We start from the raw sequence: 23298 nt of genomic DNA, 5'->3' as shown, positions 1-23298 counted from the left end.
AGTGCTATATTATTAAATGACACTAAAAATACAGAATTTGCTTTACTGTTTAGTGATCAGGCAAACAACACCTTGGACAAGCATAAGGTTCCTGTTTCCAGTATAACAAATGCACAACTCAGGGCATGTTCTCATCTAGAGCCACTGAACTGTTGGATGTTCTCCATACTACAAAAAGAACCATACTTGGGTTTTTGAAGTTCCAAAATCAAACGCTGGGAAAGACCCGAAGGACAAAAAGATGGATAAGCCCAGTGTTCTGACAAAAGGAAGCCCCGTGCTCGCCATCTAGGAGACGAATGGTTCCTCACACATGGCAGAGCAACATCACTCTACCGAGGAACACGTTCCATCAAAAGCTAGCCGTTCAAACCCGTGTACGAGATTTACGCTCTGCCACGGCACACACTGTACGTACAGGATCCTAGATGCTGATGTTTAAAATGAAATTAGCCGTATTCTAAAACGCATGCAGGTATTTGTGTATTTCGTTCATAAATATAGCATACCGTAAGACACGTGCACCAAAACGGATTTGAATTGCTATCACTCCTGCCACAGGAAAAATCTAAGCCATGTAAATATCCGCTAAACCATATATGAAACCGAAACGCACTCAGTGGCCAAAAATGTGCATATTTATGTGAGAATAGCACTCACTAATCTAAATGGGAAAATAAAAAAAAATCATATATATATATAACTTATGTCTATGGCAGTTGAATATTCAAGTTTCACAAGAACATTTAAATAGCAGTGAATGAAGCTGACCTTGTCGTTAATATATATATATATAAAAAAAAAATCCAAACAATGTTTAAAGGGTGGAAGAAAACAAAAAACAACTTATTACTTTACAAATATTACATTTATCATGTGCTTTTGCACCTTGTTTACAAACATCTACATATAAATAGTTGGCAAATGTGTCACGAATACTGCTTTTTTGTATCACTGTCCCACGATGGCAGCAAATGGACTACAGCAGTTGGGAGATCTGTCAGCAGGCAGCTAAAGTTCGTTAATTTGAGGATTCTCGTCCTGGGAACATTCGTTTTGACTGATTGAAACAGCTTATTTCAGAGGCTTATTGAAGGGGCTTCAGCATGTCATGCATTCTGGCTGGACTGAAATAAATTCTGTGAACGAGTCTAAGGCAGTAATTATAGGAGGGGTGGAAAAAAAAATAAAGTAGAGGAAATATATTTGTGTATATATATAAGCCTCGCAAGTCTTTTATGGCTTTGATCTCTTACATGAAGAATAATCGAAGAATATTGCCACGCTTGAAGAGGGTGGTAGGAAGGGGAATAAAAATAAAGCAAAATTTTGCAGGCTGGCGGTATCACTATTTCCTATGCTTCTGAGACTGGGCTTTCGCAGTTTTTAAAAGAGAATCCAGACACGTGCGTATTCCAGCCAGGTGAAGAAGGGAACCTGCTGCTTCTTTTAGCTCTTCGTCGATATCTTGGCATGCTTCTTTCCGGAGCCTCTTGCCATGCAGGTGTTTGCTAGAGGGATTCTTGCATGGTTGAGAAGCATAGCTGCTGTCGCCAAGAGCATCTTCGTCATAGTCCATATCCGTGTCGTCCTCGCTATGGAACCCTTCGCTGCCATCGCTTCCCGCTCGGCTGTTCTTTGGGATGAACTCGTATACCTCGTCGACGGAGGACAAGGAAGACACACTTGACCGGGACTCGCAGCGATTAGAGTCCGCGCCGCTTGCACTGTAGTTGTGATCCTCCTTGGGATCGATGTTAGTAACGGCAGAATCGGTTTCTTGCAGGGCTATCGGAGTATGATGTTTGAACGCGCCAGCATAGCTGCGTTTCTTGGGCAACACCACTTTAAGAGGCTGAGGTTTCTGGCCTAATGAAAGAAGCAAAACGATCAGTTGTAATCACCACGGCCTTAGAGTGCAACACGCCATGTCGAAACTAAAACATATCAAAAACTGAATTTGCCAATAGCGACTATTAAAATGGTACTGATTTAATGCAGTCACATTAATAGAATGTTTTGCTGTAAAACTAGAACGTTGGCATATATGGATTTATTGAAATATTGATTAAACACAGACTTAGAGTTTATATACTGATTCATAAGGGAGGGAACGAGAATAATTACATTGTCTTAAAATAAAGAAATCATTTATTGGCTTGTATCATAGATAATTCTTCCCTAAAACAGCAGAAATGGGTGCAATTTGGAACATCTCAAACTGCCCCGCAGAACAGACGGTGCCCTGTTCTACTAAAGGAAGTGAAGCCAAGCTGCCGGGGACTCAATAGGTGGTGTTGGGTGGCATTGCTGCCCACCTCGTTAGTGGCATGAGTTTGCACCGCTTATTAAAGCTCTTTACAAGGAAGGGGAAGATTTCCGAGTAGGTTTTCCGGTATTCTAGCACACTGGGTTCATCTTCTCACACTGTATTTTACAACCATAACACGTCATAGTTCCATAACTTTGTTTTATGAAAGCCTATCTATGGCTGTTTTATCTTACGCCTACGCCTTATTTCTTCACACTAGATCATTTTTCTTGGTTTATTCACTAAAAGGAGAATTCGCAGAAGAGTTGGGGTTTTAACCCTCACTTCACTATTCATTATGAAGGGCAAACACTGCCAAACTTTTCCAGCTCACAAGGGTTGGCCTTTCATAATGTATAGCGAAGTCAAGGAGCTAAAACTGTAATTTAGTATGAAAAGGGAAAAGCTACAAAGTAGATTTTTTAGAGGAAGGGGTTAATGCTGACAAAAGCATTGTCTTTGTCAACTACAATTTTCCTTGCAAGTGATTTGTTCTACAGATGACCCAGCAGGCAACAATACTATGCAAACAAAGGGATAACAGTCTAACAATGGATCACCATCTCAAATACTGTTAAATATTCCTACAAACAAGCACAACTAAAAAATAAACCACTGCTTGGAACAGGAACACATGTAGAAGAAGAGATTGTTCTTACAGTCTAAAGCATCTTGCTTGGTGGAACTGTTTAACAGCATCATGGCAGTGGCAGCATCAATGTCAGAATCTGGAAGAAAGAACAGAGCTTTTAAATTAAGATTGTGCTTTTAAGTCTTTTATTTAATCAACATTCACTGTTGGGGCCATTAATGGGCATTTACAGTCCTATTGATTGACAATTTACAGGAACAGGTAGCCATGGCTGCTGGATTTTAAGACCACGTTCTAGCTTCTTTGATATTTCAGACTGATGGGTGTACCTGTTTCTGGCTCCTACAAAATTACCATGATGGCTTCCAGATTTGTATGTTTGTGTCATAATTGCAACACAAATTTGTCCAGCCCTGTATTAAACCATCACGAGGGAAATAGGGAGACAGAGAGAACCACTAATGGACTAACTCGAGACTGTTAAAACAAGCAAAGCGAATGTTTAACGATATTAATACCTTTCACGGAGCGCCCTTGAGTCTGTTTCATGGCAGATGATATAAAGAGTGGGGGCGATGATGCACTGGAAGAAAATAAAACAAAAAACATGTACCAGTTATGTCATTTCCCTATACAGGAGTGGGGCACGTCATAAAGAAGAACAGTGTGCTCAGCACATATATCTGCAAATATCTTGCTTTAAAAACTGGCTCTTTACTTGCGTGTAAATGCAACCGAGAGAAGCAGAGGTTCTCAGTGGAGGACCTTTACCCCTCAGTAGTAGCAGTAGTGAATCTTAGTCTTATGTCTTAATACCATTAATGTAAAAAATTGTGGCGGTGTGAGCACTGACAGTCCCAAGAACAATAACTCTGGGGGTATTCACAGGGAGCCTGAACACATCCACAAATAGCAGAAATGAGTGAAAATGTGTTTTATTTATATATATATATATATATATATATATATATATATATATATATATATATATATATATATATATATATATATATATATATATATATATATATATTACAATGACTTTATATTTGGAGCGAGTCTCGTGGTTACTTGCATAGTATCGAGTGGGTACAGTTATCAGAGGCTGCTTACCAGGTAGGGGAGGCAGGAGGCGTATACAACGCAAGTGCTGCAGAAAAGGGTTGCTTCCTCAGTGCTTGTACAAGATTAGGTTTGTATTCTGGATCGACACACCACAAGGAGCCCTTTCCATTCACCTACAAAATAGACAAAATAGAAAGAAATGCAGCTTAATACATTTACACGGACAAGCTTATTCCATAAAACGTAAAAATCAGCAACACATCAGCTAGTAAATGTTACAAACAAAACAACCGGCTGCTTAGTATATAAAATCAGACAGCAGAGGGTTAAGTACTGCTGAATTGATACTAGATGGAAAAAAGAAAGAAACATGAGATTATACTATAATGATAATTATAGCTAAACCTAAGCTTCAACATTAGGATACTTTGCCGAGGCTTCATTTAACTTTTCTAGCAGGTGGAAATGCTTTAAAAAAGCACAACAATAGTAGTGTTGCTAGTGATTTCTATATATATATTTATATATTTACACACATACACATACATACACACACTAACCAAACAAGCCCTTCACTAAATACGGAGTAGCGGACCAAGCATCCAAATTCCAAACACATCGACAGTTTGCAGCTGAACAATGTTAAGGGTTTGTTTCCAACCGGTCCATTTCTAATACAAAGATACTGTATTTGCCCGATTATAAGACGACCCTGATTATAAGATGACCCCCCCAAAATCTGAACATTAATTTAGGGGGGGGGGTTGAAAAAGCCTGAATATAAGACGACCCTATAGAAAACATTTTTTACTAGTAAATATTAATTCATGTGAACTATTTTTTCATATGTAATAAAAGCTATGATTGAGAAAAATATATATTTTTTGTTTTTATTTCCTTTTATTTGCCAACCTGTACCCCAGTTATGCACATCTGCCCCCAGGCTTGCCACTCTGCCCCCAGAAACGCCTTATATCCCCCTATATGCCACTCTGCCTCCCTAATATGCCTTTTAACCACCTATATGCCACTTTGCCTCCAGAAATGGGCTTATTCCCTCCTACATGCCACTGTGCCCCGTGATATGCCTTATACCCCATATGCCACGCTGGCATAAAGGGGGTTAATAGGCATATCATGGGACAGATTTAAAAACTCTATAAAAAAAAAAAAAAACAACATTCAGAGCTGCTATTTCTGAATTAGCATATGCAACCCACGCAACCTTGACCATCATGGACAACCCCTTCCCTTTCTCCTCTTACCGAAATGCACTATTCCCAGAATTAGGTCATTGCCCTAATCTGAACCACCGTAGTAAACAGTGTCTCCATGTAGAGCTATGTATTTTAATTGAGATTGCAAAGAAAATAAAATCTATTAAGAAAAAGTATATCTCAACCTCTAGCGACACAATGATTGCTGCCTATCTTCACTACACCAGGAGAATTATTTCCAGAAACGATGGGGGGCAGTAATTGAAAAGAAAGTCTGTCCTGATATCAGACCTTGTAAGAGATCTGCATCTGTCTGCCGGTCTACTCTTTGAAAAGGGACGGGGCGGCCGTTGAACTAACATTTCTGAGAAGTAGTTTGAGCTTATCAGCTCTTATGTTATCTGCAATGTATGGAGTGCCAGAGGATCAAAAAAAAAAAAAAAAAAAAAAGTAGGACTTCAGCAGACAACACCCAGAAAGTTAGCGTGTGCGAGTGAGTGAGCCTGCGTGCGTGTTGTACACACAAAATATCACACTTTTCTGGAAACAAAGATAATTGTATACAGTCTTCAATCTGGGAAAGTACGAAAGAGTGGTCTATGTTTAATCTCAGAGCCAAAAGCACAATCCTCAAATTCAGCAAGACAGCCCGTCTCACATTACTAACAGCTCAAGAAGATTGTAGCAGAAGGAAACGCTGCCATGACAACGCAAACCAGACTGTTATTTGAGACCATAGCTAGACTCGCAAGTGTACAGTAACTGCGTATGTGCTGATGGATCCTAAACCCTCGCTACTGGAACAAAACAATTCACGTCTGGAGTCCTTCACATTAAGAATCTATCATAAATAAATATTTGTTTCCAGCGCACAATTTCTTACAGCGTGCAGGAAGGAAGATCATTTCTCTCTCAAAAACACTAAATCATCTTATATATATTTTTGTTGTCTTCAAGACACCAGAAGAACCTAAAGCCCAGACAGGATTCAAATGTATTTAGTTTACAGCGCAGTAACTCAATACTAGACGGTACTATGCATAAAAACACAAAACCAAAATAAAAAAAGACACTACCCCCCAACTCCTTAGTATTCAAAAAAATGTACAAAAAATATATGTAAAATAGGGTAATATATAAAGCAATGATGTGGAACTCCGGGAGATGTAGTGGAACATAAATTGGGTCATTGCTCAGCTGAAGCACCTATAATATAGAAGATATTTAAGCAAGCTTGCAAAAATGTTATTTTTAATTTTATCTATTACCTCCAATAATTAGGTTTTATGTGTTTCTATTATTTTAAAAGAAAGGCCTACTTCTCCTGAACAAAACAATGTATCATTTGTGCAGGTCCATCAAGTATGGAAAAGTGGAATCGTGATTTAATAAACATATGGTAATAATGAAAAAGAATATTTTGTTATGAAAACCCCTGGGCCTGAAGGGGTTAATAGAACACTCAAAAGGCAGCTTGGTTAACCCTAAGATTTGCGGATAGGTTGAGGGAAATTAAGGTATGTAATATTCAAGGTCATGAATGCTGCAAAACCGGTGGTTTTCCCAGCCTGCTTTGGCTTCAGAATTACTTACTTTTCCATGACTTCTTTCAACTTTTCGAAAACATTTGTTGAGAGACAGGTTGTGTCTTACAGAGTTCTTCCAGCCAGTGGGGGCAGTGGCAAAATATGGAAACCGGTCCAGTATCCAACTGTATATCTCTTTCACTGGCAGACACTTGTTTGGAGAATGTTCAATTGCCATATAAATCAGAAGGCTGAATGAGTACGGAGGCTTGGAAGAGGCTGATGACTTTTCGGTGTTTTGACCAGATGGGGAATTCTCACCCTCAATGTCATATAACGGATTGCCAGCTACACATCCTTCACTCCCGAGGCTAAAGTTGTTAAGCAAGTTTGTGCTCTCGTGTAGCCAGTTCAAGTTGGTCAGCTCTTCATCTGCTGAACCAGAGTCCACTGCAGAGTCCTTTGGCCTTGCTGCTCCAACCTCTTCTGGCAGGCTACCCATTTTGTCAACTTGACTTATCCCTGGAACTCTCTCTGCTCCTGGGGTTTCTATGTTCTTATCTGGAGTCATCCCAGTTACTGGACCCATATAACCTTTTCACTCTGTAAGAGAAGAAAAAAAAAGAAAAATAATACAACCGGATATTCTAAATCACCAGTATTATCCAGGTACGTCCACAAAAGAGCAGGGGCCACAGTGCATACCATGGCGTGAGCCTCTCCCCCATTCCTCCAATCAGGATGAGAGGGTGTCCATGGAGGCTCCACCCTTTTTCAGAAGTACTCCAAGAGGGCAGAATACTGCAGACTGAGAAAGAGAGGCGCAGAAATGCTTCTCTCCCTCCGGGAATCTGTCTACAATATTCTGGCCTTTGAATACTTCCATGGCGCTCACCATGGGGTCAGCTTTTCCTCCAGTCAGGGGAGAGCGTGCGCGCAGAGGCTCTGTCCTTTTTCAGAAGCACCTGGATAACAGAGCTCATTTTAAGGGAAGCGGATGAAGAAAGAAGAGGCAAGAGAAGAAGTGAAGCAGCGGAAAAGGAGACGGGGACACGGGAGAGGTCAGTGGAGATAGTAGGGAGACACAGACTTAGAGAGCGGATAGGAGTGTGTGTGCTCTCTTAAAGATGGTATGTCAATCCCCATGTGTAAATATAGCTAATAATAGTATAATAAAATATTGCTAATTACATACATTATACTCAAAATGTCCGCATTATATAGGAGAAAATATTTCTGTTGATAAAAATCATTATAAGCTACAAATCAAACCGCTGATAATTCCAGTATTTTTATGTATGTCTCGATAAGTGACAGCAAACACCTGCGACTGACCCACGTGAATGCAGCTAAACAGAGCGTTGTGACAGATGTAGCTTCTCTCCTCTGCATGCAGTGCCCCATTGGTATACCAGAATAGTATGATACAATGCACGAGCGCTCTACTATCTGCATAGATCTCTTAATACATGTATTGCAGACTAAAACAGAGAGGAATACATAGCAAGAAAAGGCCATACCGCGCACGCTTAAACTACAGTATAAATTACACCATCTCAGCGCATCTCAGCAGGCAATCGATGCCCCAAGGACAGAGCACTGGGAAACTGCACTGGATACCCAGAAAAACCCTACCATCATTTATCATCCTCTCTGTTATATTATCAGTAATGATGGTGTCAAGTGGACAGATGTACAATATTTTATTGAGCAGTACTCAGTAAGGCAGACTTTTCTGCTAGTCTCAGTTTAAAGCGTGCACTTCTGAAGAAAGCCGACATTGTAAAGGGTGTTGGTTTCGCCCACTAGCCGCATGTATCTGTTGGGGAAGATGATTTCCATTTTCTAGCTCTCTACCCCCCACCATCACAGAAGACATATGGCACCGATTCATTTGACCCATCATACCGACATTTGGCAGATGAGCCAAGCTCACAGCTCCTCGTCCCGCCGTCTCAAAATCTAGTCTTATGTTAAATTATTCAATGCTGTACTAGATCAAAGGTCAAAAGTAAAATAATAATATAAACTTTGGATCCTTAATGCTTTTGAGTATTACATTTATTATATACAGAATATTGCTTCCCCTAGCCCAGGCATATGGGTATCCTGAATCAATGGCCAATTAAAAGTCTGATTGTTTACATCAGAATAAATGGGCCATCAAGTTCTAGGTTCTATATTTGGTTAAAAATTGACCGCTTAAGCATTTTCTTTACGATTCCGGATTTAAATGCAAGTTCATATAGACTAAAAAGGACACAGAAGCAGAAATTCAAATGCGACAGAGCGCACAGAACAAAATCTATGTTTTGGTTTAGTTCAGTTTAATTTATGTAGATCTACATAATGGAAAGTTTTTTCAACCCAGTAAATGACATTAAATTCTGTGAGTGCCCTCTACTGGATAGACTACACGCAGCACACGTATGTTACTGTTCATACAGCCTTTTTCACAAGTATATCTGGGGGCAAATAAAGTTCCAGACACCGGCAGAGTGAGATACATGAAAACACATTGTTGATTCAGGATGCTGGGGTGAAGCCATTTCCGTTGCACTTGCTCTCATTTCCTGGAAAATTTCACATCAGCGCGTTGCTGCAAGATAAAGGATATGAAGTGTGCGAAGGTAAACGGCTTCCTCCAGCCAGATAAAACCGAGGTACCAGGCACACATAAAGGTATAAGCCCGACAGAGACTTGTAGACCACAGGTATCCATTCCTCTAGAGCAGGATGGTACGGGACACAAGTCATTTCCGATTTTTTACACACATGGTTGGGAAACATAATAAAACTAGGTGATCATGTAAACGTCCTTAAATGTGGTAGCGCAGACAACTAATAGCCTATATGGCTGTCGAAGGTGTAGGACATTTTTAACATTTTAGTATCAACCCGCCTGGTGTGGAAAAAGTCTTTAGTACATGGCTTCTATTGTGCTTCAAAATAAATATTCTTTAGGGCCACATTACAATTACATGGCAGTCAGTGGGCTACAAGGTCCACGCATCGAGCAAGAGGGTTTAATCACAGGCTGCTCATTCTATCATTTTATAAAGTCTTTACATGGACTGTCTGGCCCCTTATAATGAACACTAGAAAGATCTCTCTATGCATACAGTGTCACCCTACACAGTATTCCAAACACTAGACGTCTGTCCATAGCATAAAAATTCTATTATCCAAAGAGGTGAAAACAGAAAACACAATAATATAGTCTTTTGTCTGTAGTTAATGAAAGGACAAGCTGGCTCACATATCCGAGGAGGAACGTTTAGTGTTTTCAGTTCTGCGGATTACCCCTTTTGGTGCCTGAATGTATACATTTCTCACCCCCAAAGTGCGAAAGGAAGCCACGTTTTGAAACAAACATGATATCCAACCAGTGATGCATGTAGGCCGGGGGCCACTTAAGGCCTGATCCAGGGCAGTACCTCAGTATTTACCTCTGTGCTGGTATCCTCCTTCCAAAAACAGAGATATGAGATCATATAATGGGGGCACTCATGGACAGGTGGTGCAGATGCCACGTGCTACGGAGGCCATGCCGGCTAGGAACCGACCCCCCCCCCCATAAGTGTGCATGTGCTGGTTACAAGAAAGAGCCGGTTCTGGCAGAGCTGCTGTCCCCTAGTCGGTCTACAATACACCACGCCACGCCACTGCATCCAACCATAAATCCCTTTACCCAACGCGTCTACTAAAAAGGAAAACCCAAGAGGCCTTGCTGCTTCCTCTCCAGAACCCTAGAAACCCATATACTGCCAACATCAAGCAAGTTTCCAGCAGAACAAGCCTAATAATAAACATGAAGCAAACTAGCAGAAGATGCAAGAGGGGCGCAGGTCCTGCCTCCGCTGTATCCTTTGTCTGGTACTCCTTCCCGTCAGCCACGCATTGTCCATCTCACTGGAGCAGCTGCTAAGACGGGAGGTCAGATTTGAATCCCAAATCGCCCTGCAAAAAGCCTAGATTTGATTACGATGCTGCATGATGTCAGTATCCAGGACAACTGAAGCATTAATGTCTTTCTGTGATCAGGCTGCTTTTCATTCAAGGCTTTAGGCCACGCTACATGCAAACTGTTGGCTGCAGCTGCCGGTGTTTACTGGAACATGACAGAAGGGAAACAGAATTTTCTTCGGGTTCTTAACCCTTTGTGAACCAGTGATATGTCCGGGACAAACTGCCATTACTCACTATAGTGAGGTTTCAAGAGAAAAAAAAAAGTGCTGTTTGATCAGGTCTGGGCCGATTCCTGGGCCGAAAGTTAGGAGTCGGAGCCAGAATGATATTTTTAGGAGCTAAAAAGAGGCAAACCCACAGAGATCAAGTAAAAAAAATGGAACAAAAATTTAGGAGTCACGGCTATCTGGCTCTCCTGTGTTGGGTACACGAATTCCATTTTTGGAAGATTTTCTTTCCATTGTACAATATAATATACATAATATAATGGCACTGTATGCATCAATAGCATCTTGTGTATACTTCTGTAGAATACGCATGGATAGCCTGGATCCCATGGAGATACATTAAATGAGGTTTACATTTACTGATAATTCAGCATATTTCACCAATATAAACTTTTCTTGCACTTCATACACTTATTATACGTCTGCAATATACTGCAAACAGTGGCCTTTGTCTCAGAGTCATTCATACAAGTACCTGAATAAATTTCACTTTACAGAAAAGTACATTTCAGCAATAAATTTGAGTGGTTTGTCTAGCACTTAGATACAACAATATCTGCTGCAGATTACTCCTTTAGAAACATACCAACAGCATATAAATCCCTCCAGCGTGTCGGATCATATCACACACCCAAAGCGCAGACGAGATAATGAACGCAAGAACAATTTACAAATTACAATCTGTATTTCTTAGGGACGCACACCTTGTATTTCTTCTGGTTACGGTTGGCCGGTACGCTTTATGCTGTAACTAGATGTGGTCTAGGAGTATGGGGGGCTTGGCCTTATTAAAAAGGTGCAAAAGTTAGCACCGTGCAGGTTCCTCCACGCGTCACTGAAGACACTAGTATTTAAGGAACACCCCAGCCATCCTATACACTTCATTGCTTGTTTATATTAGTTTTCTTCCCCTTGCAACTGCATGGAGGGATTTTGGGAAATGCCAAGGTGCCCTCACACTATCCTCATCACCAGCCAGCTCCAGAGGGTCTACCAAGACCACCCATATGCACTGGAGCACTTTTCCTGCTACTCACTCGCTGCTTCAAGCAGCCAAAGGTGGGACAAAAGGTTTTCCGTCTGCATGACAGCAATTACAAAAAAAAAAAGCCTGTTATTAAAAATACGAACGCGCGACAAGATGAAAAGTCATTAATAATTAAGGAACTATTCATTCCTGCAATTAAGCAAGCCAAGAACGTGGCTTGGTCTGTTAGGTGCAGATGCGGGTACAATTTGCATAAAAAAAGAAATGCAAAAATAACACTATTTGCTTCTAGAAGTGAAGAGAGTTCGCGTAAAGCTCTATTCTATTTTGGTTTAAAATGGTTTCAAGGTTTCCAACATGGCGCCCAACTTAATTATTCATGCTGCACATCATCAATTCAACCCTAGCGTCTATAAAAATACACTTTAAAGACAAATGATACTATATAATTTATATATAAAGTACTTATTGTAGGGATTTTCTTTTAGAACATACAATATCACAGCGATATCTCGGTCATGGATCCTTCTGCGATCTCCAGGTGAAGCTGCCACTAGAGTTCACGGCTGTATGTTGACCGGAAGCTCATTCTCTTTCGAGGAAGAGGTAAAGGAAAGCTTTCTGTCTAAAGAAAAATACACATTGAAAGAATAAGACCCTGAAGGAACAGTAAAACTGGACAAAACAAAAAGATACAAGCCTGATAACAAGACACGCACAAAAACAACACACAGAAACCACCGAGATTTACAGCTGGCGATCAGGCGTAGCTCTACTGATATAAAGGAGATCTGCGATACCATGGGAAAGTGTGTCAGGATTAAAGAAAAAGGAAAAAAGCACTATTGTTTTTAGGGTTATCTTCAATATTGGAACTATTTTACTGAAGTACCCACAGAGTGGCTCTGTTCTTATATCTCTAATGGGAAAATGTTTGTTCTCACAAAGGCCTAACCCCTCAAGACACATTAACTTATTTTACTTATGCATGGGTTCTTTACCTGTGCATGTTTACATACACACTAAGATCTAATTTCCCTAAGTACATACACCATGGCTGAACAAACAGCGACAGTCTGAAAGTTACAGTAAAGGAGTTTTGCACTCAATTGTAATCTTAAGTAAAGAGGTTTGGCTACCGCAGTCCTTTCGATTTTACACTCCATACCAACACACTTGTATCATGATACAAGCAACACACAAAAGAGCAAAACACCAATGGGATTAACCCCTTAAGGACAATAGGGGTTTTTACTCGTAGTATATTGTGGGACAATGGCTCTTTTAACGTTTTTCAGTGTTGCTGTTTAGCTGTGATTTTCTTCTTTCTCATTTCGTGCTCTCACACATATTATATATTGTTTTTTTCAGGACAAACAGGGCTTTCTTTAGATACCATTAATTTTATCATATCATCTAATTTACTATAAAAAAAATGATAAAATATGGGGATTTTTTGTTAAAAAATTACTTTTTCTCACTTTTTAAGCAGAAAACTTTTACTCATCTGCAAAAACGAATGAAAAAACCTGCTAAATAGATTCTACTATTTGTCCTGAGTTTAGAAATACCCAATGTTTTTATGTTTTTTTGCTTTTTTCTGCACGTTATGGGGCAATAAGTACAGGTAGCGTTTTGCCATTTCAAAACCTTTTTTTCCAAATCTGGTAATTCTTCCCCCCATGTGCCATTTCGGGTATCTTTGAAGCCGGCCAATGAAATTTACCCCATCAAATCATATATTTTTAAAAACTAGACACCCCAAGGTATTTGAAATGCTGGTATTTTAACCCTTTCAATGCACTAATTTTACCACTACCCTTTGTGAAACTTTATGGTAGTAATTCTTTTTGTATTTTTTTCACACATGTTGTATAAATTTATCGCTCCTGGTGTATGTCCGTGTCACACAACACCCCAATATGTGTTCAGTAACATCTCCTGAGCGCAGCGATACCCCCCATGCATGGGTTTGTTGGGTTATTTGGGAGGTAAAAGGCCGCCTTTATGAGGTGTGTATTTTTTGCCATTTAGACATCTGCCCCATGTCCCATATTTGGGACATCTTTGAACCCGGCCAATTCAATTTACCCCATCAAATCATATATTTTTTAATACTAGACACCCTATGGGCATTTGTAATGCCAATATTTTAACTCTTTCCATAATGGAATTTTTGTAAAGATATTAGGACATATTTTGTAAAAATTTTAGGACTTGCTTATTAAAAACTTTTTTTTTTTTTGGTGACAGTGGGGATTTTTACATGTTACCATATTTTTGACATTTTTTTGAAACATTTTTTAAATTTTTTTTTTTTTTTTTTTTTTTTTTTTTTTACTAGTCACTCTCACTAGTGAGCTGGGCTCCATTGACCTTGCATGGTTGGATGCAGTACCTGCATTCAACCTGCAGGAGGAGCTCGAGAGTTCTCAAGAGGGTCTGGATAGACCCTCTATGAACTCATTTCTATTGTTAATGCCATCCTGTGAATGACGGCAACGTCATTCACAGGATGGCACTTGTGGTTGCTCCTCGGAGCAATCACAAGGCGATCGGGGGTCGGGGGGTAGTGTTGCTGACATGCCTCGATATCGAGGCATGTCAGTAACACCATTTATGCTTAGGAAGCGATTCATATCGCTTCCTAAGCAGTTTTAGCCGGGCGCCGCCGCGATCTTTGATGATCGGTGCGGCGGCGGCCATTTTTCTTCCGGGGAGGGCTGCCGAGGGCTGCCCTCCCCGGATCCACGGTCAGCCTCACTTGTGAGGCTTCCGTGGATGCTGCAAAGCCGCCGATCGCGGCGAAAACGCCGCGATCGCGGCGCTGCAGCTATTTAACGGCAGCCCGTACATGTACGGGCATTGTCGTTAACCCGTTGCACGGCAACCCCGTACATGTACGGGGATTGTCGTTAAGGGGTTAAAAGGGCTTATTTTTCCTCAAATGCTATTTCCTATTATTTGCAGTAACCTAATACAACTCTGAAATGGTTTGTGAAGGGCGACTGTGGTGTTAAGGCTGCAATATGAACCCAGTGCTCAGAAGTGAAGGTGTCCTCGTGAACCATGCTCTGCAACACTATGGACAACAGTAACCCTTTTACTTCTTTTAATGTATGCAAACGGCAGTTAACAAAATATAAACGGGAATCACATCTTTTTAAAGGCTGATTGCTGAGCAATTTGTCATTAAGGTCTTTGAAAGGGCCGATCATTAAGCTGTTACATTGTTACAAATCACTGTAAAACCCTGCGATTTTAGATTTTTAGACCTTGCAGGGTACCCATAAAGCAACGCTTATAAGTACAATCCCCTTTCATTAGCGCTAGTAGTTTTGTTCATTAGATAAACACTTGATGTCTGGAAAAGGCATGGGACCTGCCAATGCCACCACATAAAACTGAATTGATTTTCATTATCCTACAACAAACCCCATAGCCCCGTCACATGCATGACATGATAAAACGGTGATAAAACTCTACTGAAACAGTGGGACCAACACAGACCCCCATCTTGGCTGGTAGAGCTACCATGTAAGCCAAATCAACCCAAGGGCTGTCTGCCGGAGCGGCAGGGTTCACTTAGAGAGACAGCTCTAGTTCCTGCTTCCACAGATGAGTTAGGATCTGGCCCACCCAACACTGGTCAATCATAAAAGAAGAGTTGGGTTAAAGCTCTACAGCTATTGTGTAGACCATGAGAACTCATACTGGCTATCGGAACAAACAAGCCATTGGACCCAATCAAGCCTCTTATTTTTTCTCTTTTGAGACCTCAAACATTACTAAGTCCTTGGCCTCATGCTCAGGATAGCCTTAAGCCCTATTTCACGTGTGGCGGTGGGAGAGTCATATCTGCAATGTCCGTTGAAAGAAGCCATATTGTGTTTCTTTAAGAAACAGGAAACAAAAGTCAAAACGAAGTCCACTATTGATACGTTTCCGGTATACTAAGTACAAAGAGGTCCCGCGTGCTTAGAGTCTATTCTCTGGTGGTTAAGACACCATGTGACAATAAGGTTATTGATGCGGTAGAAACATCGTAGCTTTTCGCAAGTAAAGCTTACATTTTCCCTGGGAGGAAACAAATGGGACTTTAAAAGGGATCAGTTGTTGTAGGCTTAAGAATAGATTTACAAGAAGAAAATTCATTACATTCTGATTCCATCCTGAAGCAACGCAGATTCTTTTTTTCACGCGAGGACTAGATTGACCTGCTTTTGTGAGAAGTGACCACTTGAAACAGTTGAGAAATTAGCTGAATCAGTAATAAAGACTGGCTCCTTTATCCATGTCAAGTATGCAACAGTTATGCAAATATGGCACAATCTGAATATGAAAAGATGAAAGAACCGGTCCCGGGAAAGTAAATCTCTTCACAAGCAAACATTATTGGTAGCTCAGAAGACCACTTCCCCTCTTTTCTAACCCCTAGGCTACGCGAGGTGTGAAAGAGAAAAGAGAAGTACATTAAACACTCTGCTGGGTAATTCGATGCAATAATCACTTCAGAAGAATCAAAGCAAGAACCCAGTAGACGGCGCACATTCGTTAAACAAAGGCTGCACACGACCAGTTAGGTGCTCCTGATTGCATGGGAAGGAGCTGGAGTCCACAGATTATTCCATCGCGTGTGTGTGTATTAATTAAATGTAATTTTCCTGGACATCTCATCAACACGGAGGACATCAGCCCCACGTACTGAATCCCTATGTATCACACTATATGAACTTACTCTAACTGGCAACAAAGTAATAATTTGGCAGCAGCCTTCCTAAGCTGCATGTTTGACCTAAACAATCTTGTTTTGGATCCACAAAGAACAGATGCAAACCTCAAGACGTGGTTGATTAAACAGTCACTTCTAGCACAACAGTAACAGTGCGTGTGCGTGCGCATGTGATATCCAGGAGCAATCTTCCCGGATCACTTTCTCTAATCTCCGGGCTTTAACGATGGAACACAAGTGCAAAACTTTCTTCCTTGAAAGCGCTGAGGTCTCCTTGCCATTACGGATCAGATCACTAGCTCTACATGGAAAAATATTGAGATTTGAGATGGCCGAGTCTACCAGAAACATCGTGGTTAAAATCTCCGTATTTTTGTTTCCTTCAGCCACAGGGTAATATCCAAGATTAAAGAAATGCAAGATACTCAACAGATCTAACACCGATTATAAATTATTAAGGCACCCAACAATACTTCATTCAGTCTCTACATACTCAATGCCCCCCACCCCTCCACAGTCAGAGACCTAGATAGCTTGATGGATGAGCACAAAGCTTTGTAAAAAAGACCCTTAGGCTCTCAGGCCAGACAAGATCATTAGCCACATGCTGAGCAAATTCAAGTTGCAGAGCAGTCCCTTCTACAACAACAACAACAACGAGGACCAGTTAAACTACGGCAGTTCAAATGAAAATATGTACTTTATGTCAAGACTTTCCCCACCAAAAAAATATATTTGCTCAAATAAAGCATTTCCATTAAACAGAACGCCAGGGTAGCCAGTAAATACACAGGGGATGTCTGATGCCATAAAGGACACTACTGCCCTTGGGCTGAAGCAACAGTCCCCGGGCAGCATCTCCGTTCTTTTCAACTGGGGACCGAAATCCTACGCAGATACCTTTTAACGGGAACCAGAATTCATGCCCCTCTCATGCACCTTTTCACAAGCTTTCCATGATTTGTGTAGGGTTTAAATTGGTCCCATGCCAGGTTCCGTGCTCCTTGTGAGCTTTACTCTGTATCAATGGAGGTTAATAGGCCTGGAAAATAGCTGATATGCTTTAAAACAGGTCGTAAAGCATGATAAGCTTTCACTAATACAGATCAGTATACCTACTCATAGACACACACACACACACACGCAGTAAACCACTTGAACAGAGGATGTCATCATACATAACATACTTTCAATTTATATTTAATACAATTGAGTTATAGGTACCAGGTAAGCAATAATAAAGTCATTCGAAGCAAAACCCTAAGCAATATACTGAACATACTTTCCTAGGTTATTATATTACATACATAATGCCCACAGTGTACGTTGTATGTGGCGCATAAAGAACCTGTTTGAAGACATGCCCGAATTCGGTAAATACGCTCAATGCTGACAGTGTACAAAGCAAATTACATGTTTAGATCTACACAGGACAATATGTGCCCGGTTGGCAGATGACTTTCATCTTGTGATACGCGACTATTAAGTTTAATTGGGTATTCCTAAAGAGAAATGCGCTGAGACCTCTTTCAAACCCAGATCACACCACGTGCTTCTGCAACATGCGCGGATCAAGGGAAATCTATAGCCCTTTCTGTAGTACCCAGACATCATCCAAGTAAACAAAAATTATCACATCAAGGTTATAGTGGGCCACATCAGCCATTAATGCATACATTATACATGTATAATCAGAGGTAACGAGGAACCATCAAGAAATAATACTACATAAAAACAGCCATTAACCCCTTTAAAATATTAATGACGTTCCATGTTGTCAAGAAAAAAAGCGGCCCAAAAGCTTATCACGACGGCGTGGAACGTCATGATGCCCTCCATGCGCCGGAAGCCTTGCGTGATCACATTATGAATGGATGCCTCGCATTCTCTATGAGACTAATCAGCGGCCTCAGTAAAGTTATAAAAATAAAATAGATAATTCTAAAAAAGAGAGGCCGACATTCATGTGAAAATGTATATTGTTATATATATAGTTTCTAAACTGTGTTTGTATAGTGTACTATCTTTTAACCCTCGCCTACCTCGCCCTATTCTGTGCACTGTTATGCAGTGAAATGAACGTGCCATGTATATATTTTTTTTAAATACACAAAAATCTATTAATTTGGGGTATTTCTGTAACCCAGAGATGACTTTTTTGAAAGTTTGGTGAATTTTTTTTTTATATTTATATTTTTTGGTATTTTTGTCAACTGAACTGGTTTGGGGACCATTCCACAGTGAAGAAGGGGTAAACTTTAAAAATCAGAATGCTAACATACATAATATCATTGTTGACAATGCAGAGGCAAATTCCAATAAAGCCCCCCCTTCAACTCCCCCTCTGATTTTCTGCCTTCATTTCGAATGCCATTGAAAGGCCTAAAACACACAATGCTGCATACGGGAGCGCACCACGGGCTGAAGTTTGGGGACTTAAGGCTATTGTGCTTTTGTGATCTTAAGAAGGACGGGGAAGAATGCGATGGCGTGAAGGAACCAACTACCCCGAGTCTACTTCAAGTGACTCAGTCCCAGGGCTGTCAGGAAGCACGCTGGTCAAACGCAAAAAACCGTCTCTCACAAAACCCCTTCCCCGGGAAGGGCCTCTCGCCAAAAACCCCTCCCCCGGGAAGCGTCTCTCGCCAAACCAATCCCCCCACCCCTCCCGGGAAGCGTCTCTTGCCAAAACCCCTCCCCCGGGAAGCGTCTCTCGCCAAAACCCCTTCCCCGGGAAGCGCCTCTCGCCAAAAACCCCTCCCCCGGGAAGCATCTCTCGCCAAAACCCCTCCCCCGGGAAGCGTCTCTCGCCAAAACCCCTCCCCCGGGAAGCGTCTCTCGCCAAAACCCCTCCCCTGGGAAGCGTCTCTCGCCAAAACCCCTTCCCCGGGAAGCGTCTCTCGCCAAAACCCCTTCCCCGGGAAGCGTCTCTCGCCAAAACCCCTCCCCCGGGAAGCGTCTCTCGCCAAAACCCCTCCCCTGGGAAGCGTCTCTCGCCAAAACCCCTCCCCCGGGAAGCGTCTCTCGCCAAAACCCCTCCCCTGGGAAGCGTCTCTCGCCAAAACCCCTCCCCTGGGAAGCGTCTCTCGCCAAAACCCCTTCCCCGGGAAGCGTCTCTCGCCAAAACCCCTTCCCCGGGAAGCGTCTCTCGCCAAAACCCCTTCCCCGGGAAGCGTCTCTTGCAAAAACTCTTCCCCGGGAAGCGTCTCTCGCCAAAAACCCTTCCCCGGGAAGCATCTCTGGCCAAAAACCCTTCCCCGGGAAGCGTCTCTCGCCAAAACCCCTCCCCGGGAAGCGTCTCTCTGAAATCCTCAATGTCAGGCCATCCGCGCCCCATTCTCACCCGATCTGCCCAAGATAAAAACAGCGTCCGCATGCTACATCCGAATAAAAAAAAAATAAAAAAAAAATGTAGAGCTCTGTATCAATAACCTATTTTTAAAAATATGCAGAATTTATACCATCCTAAAACCAAACAGGAAGCGTATTCCTGCTGCATGTTATTACTGTAAGTTTTTTTTGTTTTTTTTTCACAAGCCGGACCCTCATAAGCCCACCATTCCCGCCAGGAACTTTGTATAAAGCACAATAAGACAAGATAGCAGCTCACGGGCCAGACTCATCTCCTGATGTATCCGTATGTATTAATGTATATCCTGTATGTGCCTACTGCCCCATTTAAATGGTACACCGCTGTGTCATTTGCTGGCACTTGATAAATGAAAAAGGTAATAATAATAATAATAATAATAATAATAATAACAATAATATTTTTTTTGAAAAAAAAAATCCTATTTAATAAAAGCTTTTATAATTATTATGAATAGTTATGCCTGTATGGAGATTCCCTTATTACAACTCTAAGCACATGTTATAGAGGACACGGGGTGGAATAAACAAAAACAGCACCAAATCATATGACATTTTACACAACTGTAATTCTTCCAAAGTCTTTGAAAAACAGCTGTCACATAATCCGTATTGACAAGAAATTGACACGGCAGTCACAGGAGATCAGAACATCAGGAAGTTCACACGCGGGAATGTAGAAATAGGCCAAAAGGAAGAGATAAATGGTGGGTGGGGAGAGCAGAGAGGGCCTATGACCAGCCGCTGCAAGCTACTGCTGGCTCAGCTTTCTGATCACCACGTGTCACAATCAACACCAAAATGGGAGTCTGCACTCCAAGGACACCGGAGGCTCCCTGTTTTGACCTTCACTTGAGGACCATAAAAAAAGGATTTGCATCAGACACCTATCTCGTGAAAATAGGCATGAGGAGACTTTGGAAGTCTGGTCATCGCTGGTGGAGAGTAGGCCTGCCGTGGTCACAGAGCTTGACCATACTTAGTTTTACCAACAGGCAGACAGGAAAAGATTTCCAAGGTACATACGGCAACCCGTTGGAAGGTCAAACGATCTACTTTGAAGGATGGATTTCCTATGCATACGTTCTAACTCAAAAACAAATAAAGAAGCCCTGGAACTGCTTACAAATAATATTTTAGAGTCCTTCATTTAACAAAAACGACTGTGAAGGATAAGTTACCTTTGATTATCAACACTGTTTACCCAAAGGGCAAAAACTACAAGTCGTCCCGGCCGAGCGTCTGATTATCTAACCCCGGCAGGAAATACGACAGTTTTGTCATAACTGAAAATAGGAAGTGACTAAAGGAACTAAGAATGCAGCTTGTGTAACATGTTAAGGGTGTAGAACCGAACATCACTAGTCCGCAACAACCAGCTACAGAGTCATGACAGCCCCACACTTATTGTTACCGTGATCTTTTTTTTATGGTTCACAAACTAATTTTCCCTTCAAAGCCAAGAAAAGTCTCATTCCTGCAACATAATTTCACTTCTCCCAAGTGCCCCTCTTTTGGAGACCCCATCCCATCGGTTCCACTTTTGCATCCTAGCGTCTATTCCAGGCCGACTCTTCAAAGTACAGATAAAGAAATCATGACAGTACCCCAAGCAACAGGAACATGGATTGCCACCAGTGCTGTCCAACTTTCTACAGCGAAAGGCCGCATAAGATTCAGCGGAATAAGCAGGGCAGGGGTACACCGTATAAAACTGAAGATGTAATTTAGATCTCTTAAAAAAACAGGCAGGGACTCTACAGAACCCTCTTTGGGCAACATCTGGCCTGCAAGTATCCAGCTGGACGACACCGCTCTCCGAGGACAATAAGACTGGCCGGCCGCGTTTCGCTTGATAACTCCCGGCAACATGGATCATAATGTGTGTACCGCTCCCTGCGTAGTGAATAATCCAAATCCGTTTCAATGATTTCCGTGTCCATCAAAGATATTGGTAGCCAAACATTTTCCAAAGCTAAACTTAGGCGGCGGGAACAGAGATAAATCAGGCAACCAAAAGGCCAGTGACAATGTAAATATTTGCTAATATTGTTCCGGTCGCCCTCATTTATCCCTTTGATTTGTTTACCTGTACACCGAGACACGTAGGTACACATATCGATGACCTGACACAGGTATGTTCCAAAGTGCAGCCATCCATGCTCTGGCATGCCTTTTATTGTACCCACCATCAGATAGCATTAACCCTTCCCAGGCTAACATGAAAGTAAGTGAAACAATGTGTCCAGAAACAAAGCAAATAAAGACATAACACACTCTGGCCTTTGAAGGGAAATAGAGGACGTGATGAGATTGAGGGAAAGTAAAACGTGGCGTTCCTGGAAGCCGATGCAGGATGCTCTGTCAGCGGAAGGGTTAAGAGAAAACAAAGCCTGCCATATCGGAGAGCACCACCCTCTCCCGGCCCGGGCTCTGATCGCACACAAGGAGCACGTTGCGCACAAGCACCCCATTGTAGGGCAAAAGTACAGCAAGGCGGGCACTTTATGGCGGATCGGACCCGCTTTCCTGCGCCTGCCCCAGGTACATACACGCACTGTGTCCACGTCCACTGCCACAAACCTATAGCATAACTACTTCACACACAGCTGTGCAGCACACCTTTCCCCCGCTGCACCTATAGGTGCCGACACGCTGCATTTCCTCATACCACAATCCTCCAGGAACAATGCACGACCGGGAGGGAGGCTGCGCTGCAAGCACTGCAAGCATGTGCGAGCTTCTTCCTAGGGAATCCCTGCCACATACGGCTCCTGCATAGCCCACAAGCAGACAGCCGGCCTGTATAAACAACCGCACGTAAACCCACAGCGCGATCTCCATCAGCACAGCAACGCTGCCTACTCACCGGCATGGACCGTGTCCCGGTACGATATGGCAGTGAAACGGTGGCGTGGGGGGGGATGTGTCAGAGATCAGCAGCTGCTGCCTCCATCCGCGTACAAGCAACGCCACCAAATCCCCCACCGAGTCGCCATGGCAACGCGGCGCCCAATGGAACCTCCCTCCGCCCTATGCGTGGGACACGCACGACCGAGACACGCCTCTGGCGTTAGACACTCCCCTAACATACTGCTTTTTCCGCTTGACTTTTGCCACGGGATTCATTGGGGGAATAGAGCGAGGCGTGTGTCACAATGGGGAATCCCGCGTTCCATGTGTGCAAAATAACTACGTTTAACCATTTCACATAAATGTACATATAATGGTAACACGGACCTAGCTTAGTCCTGTCATTACAAACCAAGTAGAACTTCTTAGTTCGGCGTCCTTTATCAATG

The 23298-nt window shown here is 42.1% G+C and overlaps 2 protein-coding genes across 2 annotated transcripts; one reads left to right on the top strand and one right to left on the bottom strand.

The window, feature by feature from the left end:
• Positions 1–853: 853 nt before the first annotated feature.
• Positions 854–23019, bottom strand: FOXN2 (forkhead box N2). The gene is made up of 6 exons (XM_053460938.1): positions 22866–23019; positions 6779–7314; positions 4017–4141; positions 3422–3486; positions 2971–3039; positions 854–1869 (listed from the first exon to the last, which is right to left on the bottom strand). The coding sequence occupies exons 2-6, from the start codon at positions 7298–7300 to the stop codon at positions 1349–1351; spliced, it is 1302 nt and encodes a 433-aa protein (XP_053316913.1). The 5' UTR covers positions 7301–7314; positions 22866–23019; the 3' UTR covers positions 854–1348.
• LOC128483129 (serine/arginine repetitive matrix protein 1-like) lies at positions 19022–19933 on the top strand. Its single transcript, XM_053459190.1, has one exon. The coding sequence runs from the start codon at positions 19022–19024 to the stop codon at positions 19931–19933; it is 912 nt and encodes a 303-aa protein (XP_053315165.1).
• Positions 23020–23298: the final 279 nt, after the last annotated feature.

The sequence above is a fragment of the Spea bombifrons genome, chromosome 3, assembly GCF_027358695.1.
Source record: "Spea bombifrons isolate aSpeBom1 chromosome 3, aSpeBom1.2.pri, whole genome shotgun sequence".
In the NCBI taxonomy this organism is placed as follows: Eukaryota; Metazoa; Chordata; class Amphibia; order Anura; family Pelobatidae; genus Spea; species Spea bombifrons.
The sequence above is the reverse complement of the archived record's forward strand: the minus strand, read 5'-3'. Positions and strand labels throughout refer to the sequence as shown.